Source organism: Anarrhichthys ocellatus, unplaced genomic scaffold (genome assembly GCF_004355925.1).
Source record: "Anarrhichthys ocellatus isolate YVR2014 unplaced genomic scaffold, GSC_Weel_1.0 scaffold61, whole genome shotgun sequence".
Classification (NCBI taxonomy): Eukaryota; Metazoa; Chordata; class Actinopteri; order Perciformes; family Anarhichadidae; genus Anarrhichthys; species Anarrhichthys ocellatus.
In genome coordinates, this window is record NW_022280091.1 from 1,142,069 (window position 1) to 1,159,318 (window position 17,250).

The 17,250-nt window shown below is 43.3% G+C and overlaps 1 protein-coding gene across 13 annotated transcripts; it reads right to left on the minus strand.

Moving 5' to 3' along the window:
- Nucleotides 1-878: 878 nt before the first annotated feature.
- LOC116396912 (circadian locomoter output cycles protein kaput-like) lies at nucleotides 879-15,493 on the minus strand. 13 transcript variants are annotated; one of them, XM_031871920.1, is made up of 24 exons: nucleotides 13,554-14,930; nucleotides 12,882-13,040; nucleotides 12,597-12,659; nucleotides 12,404-12,492; nucleotides 11,427-11,486; nucleotides 10,934-11,082; nucleotides 10,285-10,376; nucleotides 9,497-9,586; nucleotides 9,202-9,322; nucleotides 8,490-8,603; nucleotides 8,271-8,389; nucleotides 8,070-8,152; nucleotides 7,640-7,746; nucleotides 7,398-7,545; nucleotides 7,138-7,213; nucleotides 5,856-6,000; nucleotides 5,557-5,654; nucleotides 5,219-5,353; nucleotides 4,447-4,605; nucleotides 3,382-3,588; nucleotides 2,718-2,983; nucleotides 2,467-2,596; nucleotides 1,942-2,076; nucleotides 879-1,706 (listed from the first exon to the last, which is right to left on the minus strand). In XM_031871920.1, the coding sequence occupies exons 4-24, from the start codon at nucleotides 12,418-12,420 to the stop codon at nucleotides 1,422-1,424; spliced, it is 2,736 nt and encodes a 911-aa protein (XP_031727780.1). In that variant the 5' UTR covers nucleotides 12,421-12,492; nucleotides 12,597-12,659; nucleotides 12,882-13,040; nucleotides 13,554-14,930; the 3' UTR covers nucleotides 879-1,421. The 13 variants fall into 13 exon arrangements, with proteins under 13 accessions (XP_031727780.1, XP_031727771.1, XP_031727773.1 ...); XM_031871911.1 differs by adding an exon at nucleotides 15,356-15,493 and having other exon boundaries at nucleotides 12,404-13,040; nucleotides 13,554-13,645; XM_031871913.1 differs by adding an exon at nucleotides 15,356-15,493 and having other exon boundaries at nucleotides 12,404-13,040; nucleotides 13,554-13,661.
- Nucleotides 15,494-17,250: the final 1,757 nt, after the last annotated feature.

The following is a 17,250-nucleotide window of genomic DNA, read 5'->3' on the forward strand; positions in this document are numbered from 1 at the left end:
CTCCATGGTATCTTGGCCTTCCCTCTCTTTACAAGATAACAGGAAGGCTCGAAGAGATCTGGGTCAAATCTGATTGAGTCACCACACCCTTCACACACTTCTTCCTCCTGGTCTTCGCTGCATCACTGTCTAATCCTTCTTGGTCTGGTTCCAGACTGAGGCAGAAGCAAAAAAAACTTTCCACATTCCTGAGAATACAAGTACCATCCAGCAACTTCAAACCCTTACTAAGTCAAATATTGTAAGACACAAGGGGAAAGCGCACGCACACGCGCACACACACACACACACACACACACACACACACACACACACACACACGCACCAACCGCAGACACTCTCATGCCCAGTCATGCACACAAAGATTGTATTCCCAAAAAACACGCTAGCTCACAGAATCACACCACGGATTACAAACAACAAGGTCTGGACAGTGATTTACTGTACACCACCACATCAAGTGCTAAAGTTTCAGGAGGTTGAGGATATACTGTTTGTTACTTATAGGGCTCTCTGACTGTTAAAAAATAATCCCTACTATATACACACGCGTTAACTTTAATAGGGGTAATATCCTGTTGGAAAATATATATACGCCTTTGAATAGTCTGCTCGAAATGAAATAAAACGAGAAGATAATCTATGTTATTGGCACTTGGAATCACTTAACCCGTTAGACGTACAGTGATCACTCTGCAAAGAATTCAGTTAAACTGTGATCTAGTTTCTTGCCAAACATAATTTGTTACAAAGTTAAAAAGAGCCATTTTTGTCTCAGACACAGTGTTCAAAAACACAACTTCCACAAGAAAACCCCAGCCCAAGCAAACTGATGAACCGTAAAGCCTTATTCTGGACTGTCGTTTTAGGGAAGGTGGGGGTAGGGGTGGGGGAGAGAAGACTGAGAGCACATCATCGCTCCATCTTTGACCAGAAAACAGTTGAACAAAGTAAAAATTCATTTCTCAAAAGCGACTAATAAAAGCTTACACAGTTATTCTTTCCATGCAATCATATAAAATACTACATTTCTGTTTCCTGTTAGGCTATATTGTATATTTACAAGGTTTTTTTTGTATCATACAGTAAATCTGTACAAGGTCAGTCCACTTTGACACACCTTCAAAAAAAATTAAAATAAAAGTCAGTTGTTACCGGTTTTCCCCAGAGACCGGAGCTCCTTCACAGCTCCTCTTCCAGTGAAGGAAAGGGGGATTTTAATCCATCCTGTTGCCACAGTGGCAATCGAGTTCCTTGTGGACTCACAGGCTTTCCTCTTTCCTCTGATTCCTTTCCTTCAGACGGAGGAAGGGAGGGCAACGATTTTATTTTGGGGGGGGGGGGGGAGAGTTTGTGACGGCCATGCGACAGCTGTATGCAGCGATCTCCTAACGTTCCCGGTGTTCTCTCAGTGAACCAGCTCACTGAGGTTGGCTGCTGACGCTGTCGGTCCTGTGCGATGACGGAGCTTTCTGCTGTTTCTGGGGCTGCGGTTTCAGTTGCTGCTGGTGCCTCTGGTGGTGAGATTGTTGCTGCTGTTGTCGTTGCTGCTGTTGCTGTTGCTGTTGTTGTTGTTGCTGCTGCTGTTGTTGTTGTTGTTGTTGCTGCTGCTGCGTTGCCTGCGTGAACGTGCCCTGTTGTTGGAGTGGGAAAGCTGCCTGCAGGATGAGCTGTGTAGACTGGTTGCTATGGAGAAGATGAGTGCCCTGACAGAAATACAGTGCAGGAGCATTACAAATTGAAGCAGTTCTTAAATAAAATACATCTTTCCTTTCTCACACTCTCTGAAAGTAAAGTGAGTGAACATCTTAAAGTTTGAATCATTTTAGTATATTATGTACACTCATTACTTAAAGACAACAACACCTTAAACCAAAATAAAACTTGATATTGTCATGGTGTCTGTTTAAATGAATCCTATTTGCTGCCCTCTACTGATACCTGTAGGAATTGCTGTTGCTGCTGCTGCCCCTGCTGGCCGCCCTGAGCCACTACAGCCGTCTGGTTTGGGCCGTCGGGCTGACTTTGGGGCGGTTGGGCTGGTTGCAGAGTCAGAGTCTGGGTTTGCCCTCCCTGCTGAATACACACAGGAGTTAACACAGAACAACAAAGGGACGTAGTCATATCAGTGAATCGTACAGGACATCTTGTTTGGAATATTGTCGGTCATTTGCTGCTTCAAGAGAGGTTTAAATAGCATCACCTCTACTTATGATCTCTCAGTGGATTCTCTACGGATCTAACTCTTACAGATGTGTTTGGACTTGACAGACAAATGAAGAAGGATGGAGTCTACTATATAAGCTAATGTAACGACAACACTGCAGCGGAGTCTACAAGTCCTTAGAGCTGTTAGTCCTTTGAGTCATCTATAGGGTTCAAGGAGATGACAAATGTTAAACAACTTCAAACAACAACTTTTTCTGGTAACAGATACAGCTCCATTAGTCGCTCTGTGACTCGTACCTGTTGCCCACCAAAGGGGTTGTACGCAGTGACCACCTGTCCCATGAACATGGAGGTGGGCACCATGACCGCTCCACACGCCATTGGAGCGGTCACAAGCTTGGTCACCAGCTGCTGCCCTGCTGGGAACCTGGAGAGGGTGAAATGGAGAAAAGGGACAAGTGAATGACATTGTATGTACATATACGCCTGCAGAGACTTGTGAGAGTCGGGGGTAGGTTGAGGTTCAGGTTTGGTCGTCGTCTACCTACCGGATCTGTCGATCCTGCGTGAAGGTGGCCACTGCGGTGCCTTGCTGCGTGTTGGTCTGCGGCAGGCTGGTGCTGATCTGCAGCACGTTGGGCTGCCCTGGCTGGGCGATCATCATGGTGTTGTACAGCGGAGCGGATACTGAGCCCTGGGTCTGGGGCTGAGCCTGAGGGGGCTGCTGGGGCTGAGCCTGAGGGGGCTGCTGGGGCTGACGCTGGGGCTGGAGAGTGGTAATGTGGGGAAGGAGGGAGGGACATGATATGAATTCCTTTGAAAAACAGAGCAAACACACTAAGGGTCTTTTTTGGTTCACTTTCATTATTTTAGGCATGTTCAATTTTAACATACCGAAAATAAATTTACAGGTCATGAAGCGGTAAATATTACAGAAAAACTGAAAAAAACACACATTATGGTGTGTGTTACAGCACTCCACTGTCGCAGAGTTTCCTGTGAAGTCTAACACTAACAGTGTGCTCTGTGGCTCTTCCTGTCTTCTGAATGAGATGTAAAAACTGAAAGTTCATACAAGCTCAGTGTTCTCACAGGACCTCAAGTATTGAGTACATGACTCATGTTTGACCTGTTCCTTTAAAGGTCACAGATACCGCAAGTTTGATCCGAGATTAAAAGAACAAAATTCTTTGTTTGATATCTGTGTCCTACCTGTGCGAGGGTGTTGGTCTGCTGCTGCTGCTGCAGGTTCTGCTGGGGGGGCGGAGCCTGCTGCTGGATGGTGAGCTGCTGAGCTCCTGAATGGACGGGGTTAATTGTCGTTTGCTGGACCTGACTGGTCAAAGCAGTGGCTTGTTGGACCGAGCCCACCTGGGGGAGCTGCACGTTCATCGCTCCGCCTTGCTGCTGCAGCAACATCTGTCGGGATGGAAACACCAAAAAGTCAGGCCTCAGTGGTGTGTGTGTGTGTGTGTGTGTGTGTGTGTCTAGGTCTGCACTACATGCACTCGTTTCTGTACATTTACTTGTTTAATCTGTGCGTATTATTACAACAGAATAGAATAATTCAATGTGGGTAAATTGTCTTTACAGGGTACACGCGGGTGTCCTCTTAATAGAACAAAAACCATACATAATGTATGATTCTCGCTCTGATCTAGGTCAGGCACAGCCAGGTGGAACACAACAGGAAAAGACAACGCACACCACATCTGCTGATCTTTCAAAAAAAGAGGAGAGGTTGCGTGCTACTTTTGTTCAAATAACCAACTGTCTAAATTTGGAAGAAAACATCACGGGGAGAAACCTGAATGCAACTGAAATTGATTTTCAAAAAGGGTAAGTATGCAACTGTTCTGTGAGTAAAATGAACCCCTTTCAGTAAACTGAAGTAGCTCTCTGCTTTATTGTTTGAATATAATGAGTTTCCTTTTGCTGTAAAAGGTTACAGCACAGCAAACTTAGACTGATGAGCAAACTCAATCTAAATGTGACGCCTATTTGCAGAAAAAGGCTACATTTCGAATTACGGCGGCTCAATTATGGCAAAACTCATAATCACGGTCAGTATCAAGATCATGATTATTTAACAAGACGACTCATTGACTTTGGAAGAGTCATGCACTCCAAAAGAAAATGTTTAAAGTGAAATGCATCAATCGAGTGCACTTGTATGACACAAGAAACTAAAGTTATTGTAGAGATTTGATTAACTGCGCGGCCCTATTTCACATTCTTAGATTGAGATGGCCACCATGTGAGTGGGTCTACACAGACCTGTATGCCCTGCCCCTGGACTCTCTGCAGCTGGTCTTGGATGTTCCTCAGCTCGTCCTGCTGCCGCTGGATGTTGGCTTGGATCAGCCTTGTCCTCTGTTCCAGCTGATCCTTCAGATGCTGCATGGCATTCACCTGCGCTGAGAACTCCATCACCGGCTGTGGGTGGAGAGACAAAGAACAGGCCGCTCATGTCACTCGTGCTCATCACGAAACGCGGGCAAATGGACAAAAATGTCCACAGCGGAGCTGCAGCTAATAGTTATTTCATTAGGGTTTTCAGAAAATAGCAATACATATAACTATATCGATTCTGAAAAACACTGTATGGATTTCTAATTAATAGTTAAAAGCAAGGATTTGTGGCAGACTGGCTCAGATTGCACAAAAGGTAGAGCTATGATGTTGGATGTAACAGTGACTGTGATCAATGCAAATGCAGATCCCAATGTTCTGATTTCATAAAAAAGTTTACAAAAATATACCCAGATTTTATGCAGATGGCAGTTTATTAGTCAAAAACAACAACATATTGGATTGTAACGCCTTTATCATGACACATCATATCGTCAGATTCTTGCAAATGCTCGGTCCTTCTTCTACTGTTTAACTATTATTATATTCTATTTATTGATTTATCATTTAGCTCTACTTGTCAGAATATAGCAATAACCAATCTTTGAGAATGTGGGACCACTGAATCTAATCCTCTCAGCTCTACTACACATCATGATGAGATGAAATGACCCGCGTGTAGTGCCACCGTGCTCACCTGTACGCTTGTCTGTGGTTGCTGTGGTTGCTGCTGCTGTTGTTGCTGCTGTTGCTGTTGCTGTTGTTGTTGCTGTTGCTGATGAGTGATCATACCTGGAGTTACACTCTGTCCTGTGGTCTGAGAGCTCATAGACTGCAAATAAACAAGTAATCAGGAGAATTATGGCAACTCAAGTGTAAGAATTTGTTTTTATTACATTTGCTTAACCAAACTGCATTATGAATAAAATTCAATCTCTATTTGCCTTACTCAGGGTCACAAAAATCAGCATCCTTCAAAAGAAGAAGTCTAAGAACTGTGTTATGTGTTGGTGTTTTGGGCCAATCGAGTCTCACCTGGCTGCTGATGGATGAGCGACGCTGTGACGTCATCTCCATGGTGGAGGCCAGGGACTGCGGCGGAGGTGTGGCCGTGTCCATGTGTAGCTTGGAGGCTGTCGCAGAGACAGAATCATTGATTGAGTGCGAGTCATACTCTGCTGAGGATATCGTGTCATCTTACTGCGGGGCCTCCCATCCCATTAAACTCCACAACTGATGCGTCACTGACCCGTCTTTAACGTATTACGTCAGGGTAGGACTGACTAACACTGTATATGTACATGCAACATGTGTGTGTGTGTGTGTGTCCTCACAAGTGCACGTGTTGTCAGAGGCATGCGATGAGGACTTGTGGGAACTCTGTGAGGAGGTTGAGGGTGTTCGGCTGCGTTCAAATCGCTCCAAGGCCTCCTTCAGGCTGGACGTATTCAGCTGGGACTCCAAGCCAGAGTCCTGACTCTAAAGGCAGAAGAAAAATACACTAGACAGGCAATCCTTTCAAAAGGTATAATATGCAGCATTTTCCTGTGTGTGTTTATGTACTTCATTAATCCCTCTGGTCTCAGCTCTCTCTCCTCTGCTGTGTGCAAAGCGTGCTGCTATCGGTGTGTCCGTTTGACCGAGCCCCACACACACACACACACACAGTCACAAAGCAGAGAGGCCACAGCGAGCGGGATGGAGCGCGTACGCTTCGGCTGCATTCATTCAAATTCCGGCATAGCAGGACCTTCCTGCAGGGTTGTGCGGAGGTGTGGGTGTGTTTATTTGTGCTTGCTTTGTTCTCGCTAACGCCGCTCTCTCACTTCGTTTACACTCACGCTCGCTCCACCGCCAACACTCTCGTCTTTTTTTCTCGACAGCCGTTCATCTGATCGACTTCACACTTGGCGGGCGTATTTCTCAGACTGTGAAGTTGTTTGGATGAGCGGTGTAAAGCGGCGATACAGGATGCCGAGCAATCCAAAGAGGCATGTCCTGTACTAGGCCCTGTACTAGTACATAAGTAACAGCTATTAGACTCAGAAAGTTCTTCCATAGAAAGATATCACTGAATTAATGTTCTTTTGTGAATTCCTTTAAAAACTTTATGATTTATGAGAAATCTATCGTTCTCATCTTGATGTAATCACTGACTAACAGGATTGAGATAAAACAAGAGAGCAGCAGTCAGTTTGTCGACAGTGTGAGAAATATTAACGGACAGTAGCATCTCACTGACGGAAGTTATTGGACAGCAAATTTGGCTTTATGTTGTATGAGACAGGTTACATCAGAAACAAGTTTTTGGGCTTAATTTTAGTAAACCTTTTGACATATATAATAATATGTTGGCTGGATGAATATATTATTTTGTATGTCAACACATTGCCACTAGAGAACTTCAGCCGGTCTATGAACAAAACTTCAATTACACTACTAATAGTTTCATTTTGTTACTCGGGCTTAACCAACAAATCTACAAATTTAACCAGAATATGTTTTTTTCACAATTTCTCCTCCATACTTGATATATATTGCGATACCCTGAATTATTGGACTCATGCGTTGATGAAGGCAGATGAGTTGAGAGCATTTCTAGATGTGATTTCTCACCTTATTCACCGTAACTTCTGGGTTAGACTCCTCAATGCCCAGCTCTCTGCGCTTTTCTGCCCTCACCTCTGCATAGCTGCATTTTATACCAAAAAAAAGAAGGTGCATGAGAGATGAGAACATTTAGAAATGCCGTGTCACCAGTAAAGTGGATCACATAAGTGCATGTGAGGAGCCGTTTACCATCACGGAAATGTCTCGTGATCAGCACAAATAAATCTCTCATCTATCGGTATAAAGGGACAGGGAGGCTGCAGTACCTGACTACTGTGTGCGTACAGACAATAAACTCGGGCCGAGAGTTCCACTGGTGATAGGTGATGTAGTAGTGCGTCTGAAGCCAGATCCACTGTTGACCTTTAGTCAGGAAACGATAGTAACAGGACTTCCCTTTACCGTACTGCATCACTGAACACGAGAGGGAGACGAAGTGGTTAGACGCTAACGAGCAGAGGAAGGCTTTCACAACACAAAATGAACGTGTGTAAACAGGAGCCCTCACAGTGCTCATGACACTTGGCCAGTGTCTCCAGGTCATCCACATGGTAATAGTCGTACCCTGATGTTCCCAGGACCTCGAAAGGCAGGTAGCCTATGATTGGCGGAGCTCTGAAAAAGGAGAGATGGCGTCCTTAATGAAATCGGAAAACAGCTTCACAAAGCTCAAAAGGACAAAGTGACCACGACTAACTGGGTGCTCTTAGCTTTCAGTGAAGTGTCTGCAAAGAGGACAAACATGACGCGGCTCAAAAGTACATATCACAAAGAAATAAGTATTATGTAAATGCAAAGGGTTATGCTTTAAGAGACGTACTTCATATGACGTCTTGCCTACGCGGGAAGAGTGCGACCACCCGAACACGCCTTCTGACGGCGTATACTTGCAGCTTAAAAAGCAATGCACGTTCAAATGTGTGCGTTTGTGTGTTTACCTATGGTCTAAGAAGAGGAACTTCCATTCTAGACTGTGCCTAGAGGTGAATTCTTCATTGGGCTCCTCTACTGTACACATCTCCTGTGAATATAAAAACAACGGCAGAGAGAAGGTATTTCAGATAAAAATGATTCATTAACGGCTCAGTGTGAATGATATTTGTATGTACAGGTATGCCAGAGAGTGTGTGTGCCTCTACCTTGATAAACTGAGGTTTGGCCAGCCGAACAGTGGCTACGAAGTACACCTGGTCGTCGAACGCGGGTTGTAGCGACCGCTGTAACACCCCTGCTAGACCATTCCTCGCCGCGTTGGGAACTGCGCAACACAGAGCAGCCGTTGAAGAGGTTGTTTACTCCCTCAGTCAAACTGGCTTTACACACATGTTTCTGTGTTGACTGCTATTTAAGTGTCATACCGTTGTTGAGGGACTTGAAGTTGCCAATGAACTTTACATATTCGTAGACAGGCGGTTCTTTGGGGTCGATGGTCCCTCGCAGCATATGGCAGCAGAACTCCATGTGGTTCTTATCTGGAAAAAATAATAATAATACAGTTAGCTCAGAAGGCAAAAATATGTGTAAAAGACAACAGTTTTTTTTTCCAGTAAACGCAGTGTTCAAAATGTGTTTCATGTTTCATGGTGCTAGAAGGATATCAAGACAAAACTGTAAAAATCATGTAAAAAATTCAGACTTTTTGGGTTCAAATGAAGAAAATGACCTGTGACTCTTTGTTTAGCTACTCAAGTCTGAGAAGATTATGATTTTTCTATATCCACCAAGTTGCTTCCTTACAGACAGGACAGGATTCATGCTAAACAAAATGAGTTACAGAGTTGTGAAAACTTTACATTATCTTCAGTTGTTTATTTTATTCAAAATATATTCAGTGATTTACTACAGTGAAACGGATGCTACATGGATTTCTACTTTGTTTAATTTTATGTCTGTATCATTTTCTTTGGATGTTAAGGCCCAAACAGACATTTATGATGATAGTGAAGTACGTAAGTAAGTGTTAAACTGATTGATATTGTCCGATCAACCATCAAACACAGAACAGTGCAGTATCACTGGATAATGTTGAAAACCAGCAGCAGGTGTAATATGCTTCGGAGTGGTACTGACTCTTCAGGTAGTCGGAGCTAAGGTTCTCGTGGTCGGTGGGATGCGTAGACAGGGCCTTGTACACCTCGGAGTGTTCTCCAAGTGGCAGGAAGTTTAACAGGTTGTGGTCCACCAGGTCCGTCTGAGGAACACAGCACATACATGAGAACACGCACAGAAATCTGAAGAAAAGTAACACCCATATATCATCCCAGCATGTTCCATCTGAACGGCTCACACAGAATAAATCCACTTAAAGCTTGTTCTACCATACAGAGGATGACTAATACATAGCAAGTAAACCAGTGTTACTCACCGGTAAGTGTTCAAGTAGTGAGGTGACACTCTCGGAGACGTAGAGGATGTTCCCGTCAGTCATTATTGCTAAAAAGAACCCATCCAGAGCCTGACAATGCAAGACAAGATCAAATAAAAGGCTGTCATCAATTCGTCTGTTGTTGAAGATCAGCAAAAATAAACAATGCGTCAAATACCGCAGCGTTTTTACTTTTAGAAATAAAATCCTGCGTGTCACCCATTAGTTCGTGGACTACCATTTTGAAGCCTCCAGTTTGGCATTTTGGCCGTAGCCATCTTGTTTTTTTTGCAACCAGAGGTGACACAAGAGGGTGGAGCGGAGTACAATTAAACGCTGACTAAGACATTTTTAGGCGACGAAAACGTTTACAATTAACTTTCTGGTAGGGACCTGTCGATCACAAGGTAGCCCCGCCCTAAAGCCTACCCTGCTCTATGGTCTATTTGACTCTAAATGGACTATAACTTACTAAATGAACATCATGCTGTATTGAAAAAGACTTGAAACTAGAGATTGAGACCATAAACTCATGTTTACAATGTTCACTGAGGGAATAAATCAAGAGAGAAGTAGAGTCATTTTCTCATAGACTTCTATACAATCTGACTTTTTTTTGAAACCAGAGGAGTCGCCCCCTGAAGGCCACTAGAGGGAATGCAAGTTTAAGGCACTTTTGCATTAGCTTCACTTTTCAGAATGCCTGAGAAAAAACTGTCACGAGAGTAAAATAACAGCGGATATAACCTAACAGACAGGATTACAGTACAACACGTGTGATGTCTGACCTCCAGCATGAGCTGGGTGAACTCTTCATTGCTAAGAAATGGAGGCTTCCAGTCCTGCCTGATCTCACTCGACTCCGACTGGGCTGCAATCTCTGGGGGAGGAAACGGAAGGCAAATGGGAATTTTAGGTAAAAAAATCAAGTGAGGAAAACACAACGAGACATAAAGGAGACAACACATAAAATGCATTGATAGCAAAGGGCTCGGAGTGAAAACAAGGCACTTAAACAGAGCAAGAGATAACACAGTGCAACGGTGAAGTGGCAGCCGAGTTAATTATCATGCACAGCAATGATAAGAGCTAGGATTAACAAGAAGTAGTAACACATGCCTAGTAATTAATTATTTCATCATAAAGGAATCACAGTATTAATGATTATGAGGGGAAGCTGAGTAGAGGGTGGAGGTGTAAAGCAGCTAATCCTTAAAGTAGGACACAATTATTATTCATAACACATTAAGTCACTACACACAGTTAAAAAGGTAAAAAATAATGAAAGAGTCATTTACACTTTACAGGTACAGTACCCACGTCTCATAAAAAGTGTAATAAGCTCTAGTAATGAGAGTAAACGAGCACAGACGGACAGAGTACACAAGAACAGCTAAATATAGACCAAGACGTGTCCACCCTGGGAGGTGCCCTGACCTTTGTGTTTACACAGGAAGTCAATGCTTTTCTGCAGGATGGTGGACTTGTCCATCTTCCTGGTATTGCCCGGCAACATCGTGCCGAGTTCCTTGATGAGGACATTGAACTGGTCTCTCCGTTTCTTCTCAGACTTGTTTCGGGACACGCTGAAATCAAAACCACGGTTAGAAATTGAACTCTTAATGTCATGCAGCCAACGTTTCTTTTGGGACAAACATTTCCAAGAGACTTTTGGTTTTTATTTTTCTTTGTCCAGATTCGCCGTTTTGACGTAAAGAAAAAAAAACACAACAATCCTGAAAATAGACAAACGTAACCTCTTTGTCATGTGACCCTATAATGTTTCAAGTTAAGACGGTGCATGGCTGCAGTGTCCCGCATGCCATAAAGTCGGTTTATGCTTTAAATGTGTTTCAGATGCTGGTTGAGTGTAGGTTTTTTATGATGTTTAATCATCACTCCAGCGTCTTCATCTTTATATCTGGCTTACCGTTTTGCTTTGTCCTTCTCATCTTCTTCCATCAACCCATCAAAGATGCTACAATCATCCCTACGGGAGGAGAAAAAAGTATTTGCAGCTTATCCCGCCTCACTTTGTTTTTTTTCCTGTGTACGCATGTTTGTTGGCAGCTTGAAAGCAGATCTGTATTGTTAATAATAGCGACTGACAGATGCCGGTTAATGAGAGGATTCCTACATGCCAGGAGCGGCTCTATTTTTGGGTCACACAAAAAAAAAGAGAGAGTCAGAGAGGGGGAGAGAGAGAGAGAGAGGGGAATGTGTTGTGCTTGCCAAGAAGATTGCAAGTGCATTTGTGAAACGGGCGTATTCTTGCCTCCATTTCAATCAATATGGGTCAATACGAGTACTTTCAGTTTTACTGACGGCTGATATCTGGAGCAGTTATTTAATATCTTTACGTTTTTTATCGTGGCACTCCATTTCATGATAACAATAACCATAATTAGAATTATTACAGCCGTGACCGCTGGTATTGTTTTCAGCTTGTGAGTCTGTATGTGTGTCATTATGGCAAAATGTGTCCTACCTACCGCAGAATTGGGAATGAGTACTTTGCTGGGTGTTTTTATTTCTGTCTGTCTGTGGACCGATTTAGTCAACGTGATGGCGTCACAACCGCACAAGACGCATTTACACAATTTTACAGGTGTTGTTGTTGAGATCAAAATGAAGGCCTTTGAAGATGGGTGTGGGACTAAGGGGGGGTCCGATTTAGTGTTGCGGCTGGTGTGATCCCACCACAACGTGGTCTTTAGTTCATTCATCATTATAGTTATCGTTATTATTATCCTAATAAACCAGAGGCATTTCATTAATGGACACTGACACCATTATGGGTTTAATGTTTTTGAAACAACGTGCTTATACTAAACACATGTATAGTATGTCATATGAATGTCATGAATGATACATTTACATATCGTGTGTGTGTGTGTTGCAGTATACCCGATGCTTGATGTCATGGTGGCTGCTGATTAGGGCTGTGGCTGCAGTGATTTGCTCTTTAGGCGTGAGGTAGGCATTTGGAAGACAAACTGCAGAGAAAAAAACAGTGTTGTATCAGCTTAGGTGCCAGTTATGGTTTGCACATATTGCAATTCAGTGGACTGAAAACACGATTGACTGTTTTGGCACACACCGTACTGCAGCTGTGCAAATAGGCCGAGCTTAATTAACTATATCAACTTGATAAAAGTCCTTTCTGAAAAAAACAAAAAAACAAGCATGTTCAATGTATTTAATGTTTTTCTCCAACACACATCACAATTATCAGCATTCCCACGTGGTTCAGATAGCTGGCTTACTATGGTCCGTTCTTTTATACCTTAATATACAACAGACCGTATTTGTAGTCCATGTTGCACGACCAAATGTAATTGTGTGTGTGTGTGTGTGTGTGTGTGTGTGTGTGAGGACTTCTCACCCCAATGCAGCTTATGCACGCGGTCAGTTTATGTCTGTTCTCAGGGGTCGTAGAAAGGGTTTGGGGTCAAAGGTGACTCTAAAAGTCAAAACGTCCGTTGAAGTCATTGGGTCACGAGAGGGCAACAGAGCACAGGAATGACATGGTGATCAACCAAACCTGCAGGAGCAATCATAACACAGAATAGGGGTTAGTCGGTTAATTTGAGGGTTTTTTAACCAATTTCAATGTCTCATTGAGCATATGTTCAATTGGACCCTGCAGAAAAAGTGTACGGTTGCTTCCAATTAATACTGTCTGACTTTCTAAACAACTCACTTATAAACTAACTTATAAATAACGAATGAGGCTGATTTTATGCAGCAAAGACCGTTGGGATGTCTTGAAATTCCAGTTATTGCAGCACAAAGTCTTTAAAGTGCAAATAGCGAACACCAGTGCGGCGAGGAATCAGAATCAGAATCAAAATCAGAACCATTTATTGCCAAGGAAGTTTGCACCTACAAGGAATTTGTCGTGGCCTTTGTTGTGTAAAATCAGCTTTGGCCTTTGTTGTGTAAAACCCTGCTATAACTCAGTTATTATGCTTACATTATGAGTGCTTCAGAAACTCTTTTGAAGCACAGTGACCCAGTTATGAAAAATATGGTGATACGGTTATTTTCAACTCACTTTCTGGAATGTCTCTTTGCAGGCAGAACTAGTTGTTTTAGATCTTATCCTTCCAGGCACTGACAAACCTTCATGAGTGAGCCACACCTCTCCTGTAACACAAGGAACCTACGCTCATTCACAAACATATCTGGGGGGGATTTGTGTTCACTGTCTACCATGCATGGAAATTCTAGAGTCCACAAGGACAGAACATGGTAGCTGCTATAAAACAGGAAATTAGCCACTATATGATTAGAGCTGCTACTGATCATTATTCCCATTGTCAGCTTATCTGCCAATTATTGTTTTGATTTACTCATTAATCATTTAGTCACAAAATAGTTAAACAATGGTTGTCACAATTTTCTAAACCTCAAGGTCAAGATAGGGTCTGACCGGAAAGTCAAAGATATTCAGTTTACGGTGAAATAAAACACAGAAGATCAACAGAATCTAGAAGCTGGATCCCATTAATTACTAATGAGAATAAGTGAAAAATGATCATCACACTTTCCGACAGCCCAAAGAGGCATCTTCAAAGTGCCTGTTATGTCCGACCAACAGTCTACAACTTAAATACATACATACATACCACATAAGTTAAAACAACAATTGCAGCAAACCCTGTCAATTAATCAAATAGCTGTTTTTGTGATGTCTAAATTAACAGTCTGACAATAAAGTTCCCAAACCTATCAAGCAGAGTCAACACCAATCGGACACCATATGTGACCCAGTGATCTTATAAGAGGATTTTACTGTAAGATATGACAGTACAGTACACAGTCACATCTATGAATAACATTAGCGCCCCGCTAGATTATTTATAGCTCTGATTTTAGTGGGAGATTATGGTGAGATTTAGTCATTTTGTTAAACCATCTTAATTGCTCCATGCACTGTCCTGACCTACAGTCATGTATACCTGATGGCCAATAAGTGGAGCCTCATTAGACTGAGCTTCTTCATTGGACGATCCTGCCCACTGTACATCATCGTCAATGAATAAACGCTGATATTAGCGACACGGTCCTCGTACTGCAGTCGACCAAAACATCCATTAGCTATCACACATGCACAGTAACACATTGCAATATACCTTTTGGTGCCACAGGTGTTCGTTATACAAGCGAGAGCAAAAAGAGCAACCCATATAGCTAGCTAGCAGGCTAACTAAGCTTGCTGTCGAAAACTGTCCATTTAACCCAGAGATTGAATGCACCTACTGACCCAGTTTCCTCCCGCTACGCTCGCGAACGCTGCATGACACAGATATGACAGGTAGAGCCGCTCGCGTCTGTGTAATAAACGGGAGGAATGACAGCGTCTATCATTGCAAAGCTGGCCTCAAGCTGTCACGCAACAACTGACATTGAGGACAAAATAATCTCTAAAAATGTTACCGTTGGTCCTCAAACGCCACGAGAAAACGGAGCCTAAACGTCCGCGCGGGGAAAGATCCTCTTCAAAGCCGACAAAAACATGAATGTCGGTCGCGGAGAAATGCCTAAAATCAGCGATGGTGGAAACATTTTCGCGGCAGATGTATGTACACACACACACGGTTCCCCTGGCACACACATACACACACACACACTGGCAGGGATACGCGCGCGCGCTCGCCCACGCGTACACATAGACACAGGCTGCTCTGAATGTGGGTCACTGGGCCTTGCTCTCCCTCGAGCGTGCGGAAACAGTCCCGAAGCCTCCTCTGCAGTCCGACTGCCTCCGCACGCTAAATAAAAAAACACAACGGCCGTGCTATTTCACAATCGGCGACCACCGCTGGCTTTGAGTGTGCATTAAGAAACCCTTACCTTCTCGTGTGATCGACGGCAGCCTCCGTGTTTTGCTTACTTGAACGTTGCATCGAGTCGGTGGGGGCCAGGAGGACTCCGGGGTTGGGGAGAAAAACAGGAGGCCTACTTCATATTACGAAGTACAGTCATGCGCAATAGCGTCAGTAGGGCGCACTATTTTGCAAGTACAGTAGCAGCAAAGCTGAGGGGATCGCTGGGTGATCTTCAGAGGGGAAATGACTCCGCGTGTTTTTGTGGCTTTTCCCAGCGACTAGTCATCCTAATTGTTCACATGACAGAGATTAAAAGGACACGGTAGCGATTCTGCGTCGCGACTTGCAAATGAATGCACTTTAAAGCGAGAATGTATCCATGTTTAACGTTACATGAAGGTGCATAATGAACACCAGCATGTTAAACACCGCTGCACACACTTTGGGTGAGAGTAAATGGATTGTGAATGTGACATTGAACGGTCGCCAGTAGGATGCAGCGCAGGGTGGGGATGGCCCTGCCTGATGGCATGGGGTTTCCCCTTTTTATCGACATCCAATCATAAGCTCTCCATGCCGTGACGTTGTACCTGTACTGTGTCGAGGTTCCCCCTAAATTCATATTATTGGGCATTTTGACCAGAAACCTTTTTTATATTTTTTTATTTTTGAGGCATAAGTGGGATTGGAGGTTCGTTTTACGAAAGATCATGTCCTTTTTATTGTGACATTTTTATTGGCATGACATAAAATGGCACACAAAAGCAACTGCATTATGTCTGAAAATGCAGTTTACAACTCGTTTCTGGGTGAATACAACATTCATAATCAAGGTAACAGTAGATAAAAGAGATGACAGGGGAGAGGGGGAGGGGGTCATGTGGGCTGCAAACCATGCAGTGATGGCTGTATACTGTATTGTTCACTGGTCGAGAGAATACAGAAAATAAACAAGATGCTCTCTCACTGTTGCGGAATCAAAACTCTCCTGTCAGGATTACACCACTGTTAAGTATCAAAACCCACAGTTTAAACTGCTGTATAATACATTTACCCATATTAAAATTCTCAAGGTTAAAAAGAGATCTATCGTAATCCTGATTTTGAAACTAATACCAAAACAATAGCTTAGTTGTTGCCCAACACATTATGTTTAATTGACCTGGATATTGCCACCTTTCCTATGATAGTTCCGCTACATTAGTAGGTTTTGGCTGTGTCATCCTCCTATACCAGTGCAGCACTAGAAATGCATGAGGTCATTATCAGTTCTAACAAACAACTGTTGGAAAAGTAGCCATCAAAGTGTGTGTGTGTGTGTGTGTGTGTGTGTGTGTGTGTGTGTGTGTGTGTGTGTGTGTGTAAATCCAGTTCTGCAGCCCCTTTGTTTGTGGGCAATCTCAACTTTTCTTCACCCAGAGAAGTGTGTTGACGTGCAGGGAGGTAGCTGTAGGGATAATACTAAAGGCAGTATTGTCAGGAGTTTGGTAATATAAAGGGGAAAGTGATCTCGTACATCACATGATGAGGCACGGTGCTGAAGCTCAAATGTGGCCCCTGCAATATTAAGCCTTAGACCCCCCTCTGGCAAATATTTCCGTACCCCATGTTTATCCCCAGAGAGGGGAAATTGTAATTTTCTCAGCAGTGATCAAATCTACGTTAGGAGAAGCAGCCCCTATGGAGGTGGTAAATGCACTGCATTTATATAAAGCTTTTCTCGTCTTATCGACCACTCAAAGCGTTTTACAGCACAAGTCAGCATTCACACAGTCATACACTGATGGCATAGGCCACCATACGAGGTGCCACCATGTTCCTCAGCAGCGATAAACATCCAATTGGGTTCAGGATCTTTTTCCTGAATGAATGAAGTATTTTAGCTTTTGGTTGAAGAAAGGTGGGAGATGCATTTGGAGT

Bases quoted from the DNA above. Each gene is read 5' to 3' on its own strand.
- LOC116396912 (XM_031871911.1), bottom strand. The intron at 5,655-5,855 runs GTGAGGACACAC...TCTCTGCGACAG, and splicing joins CTCTGACAACACGTGCACTT to CCTCCAAGCTACACATGGAC. The intron at 4,606-5,218 runs GTGAGCACGGTG...CTCCACCCACAG, and splicing joins AACCACAGACAAGCGTACAG to CCGGTGATGGAGTTCTCAGC.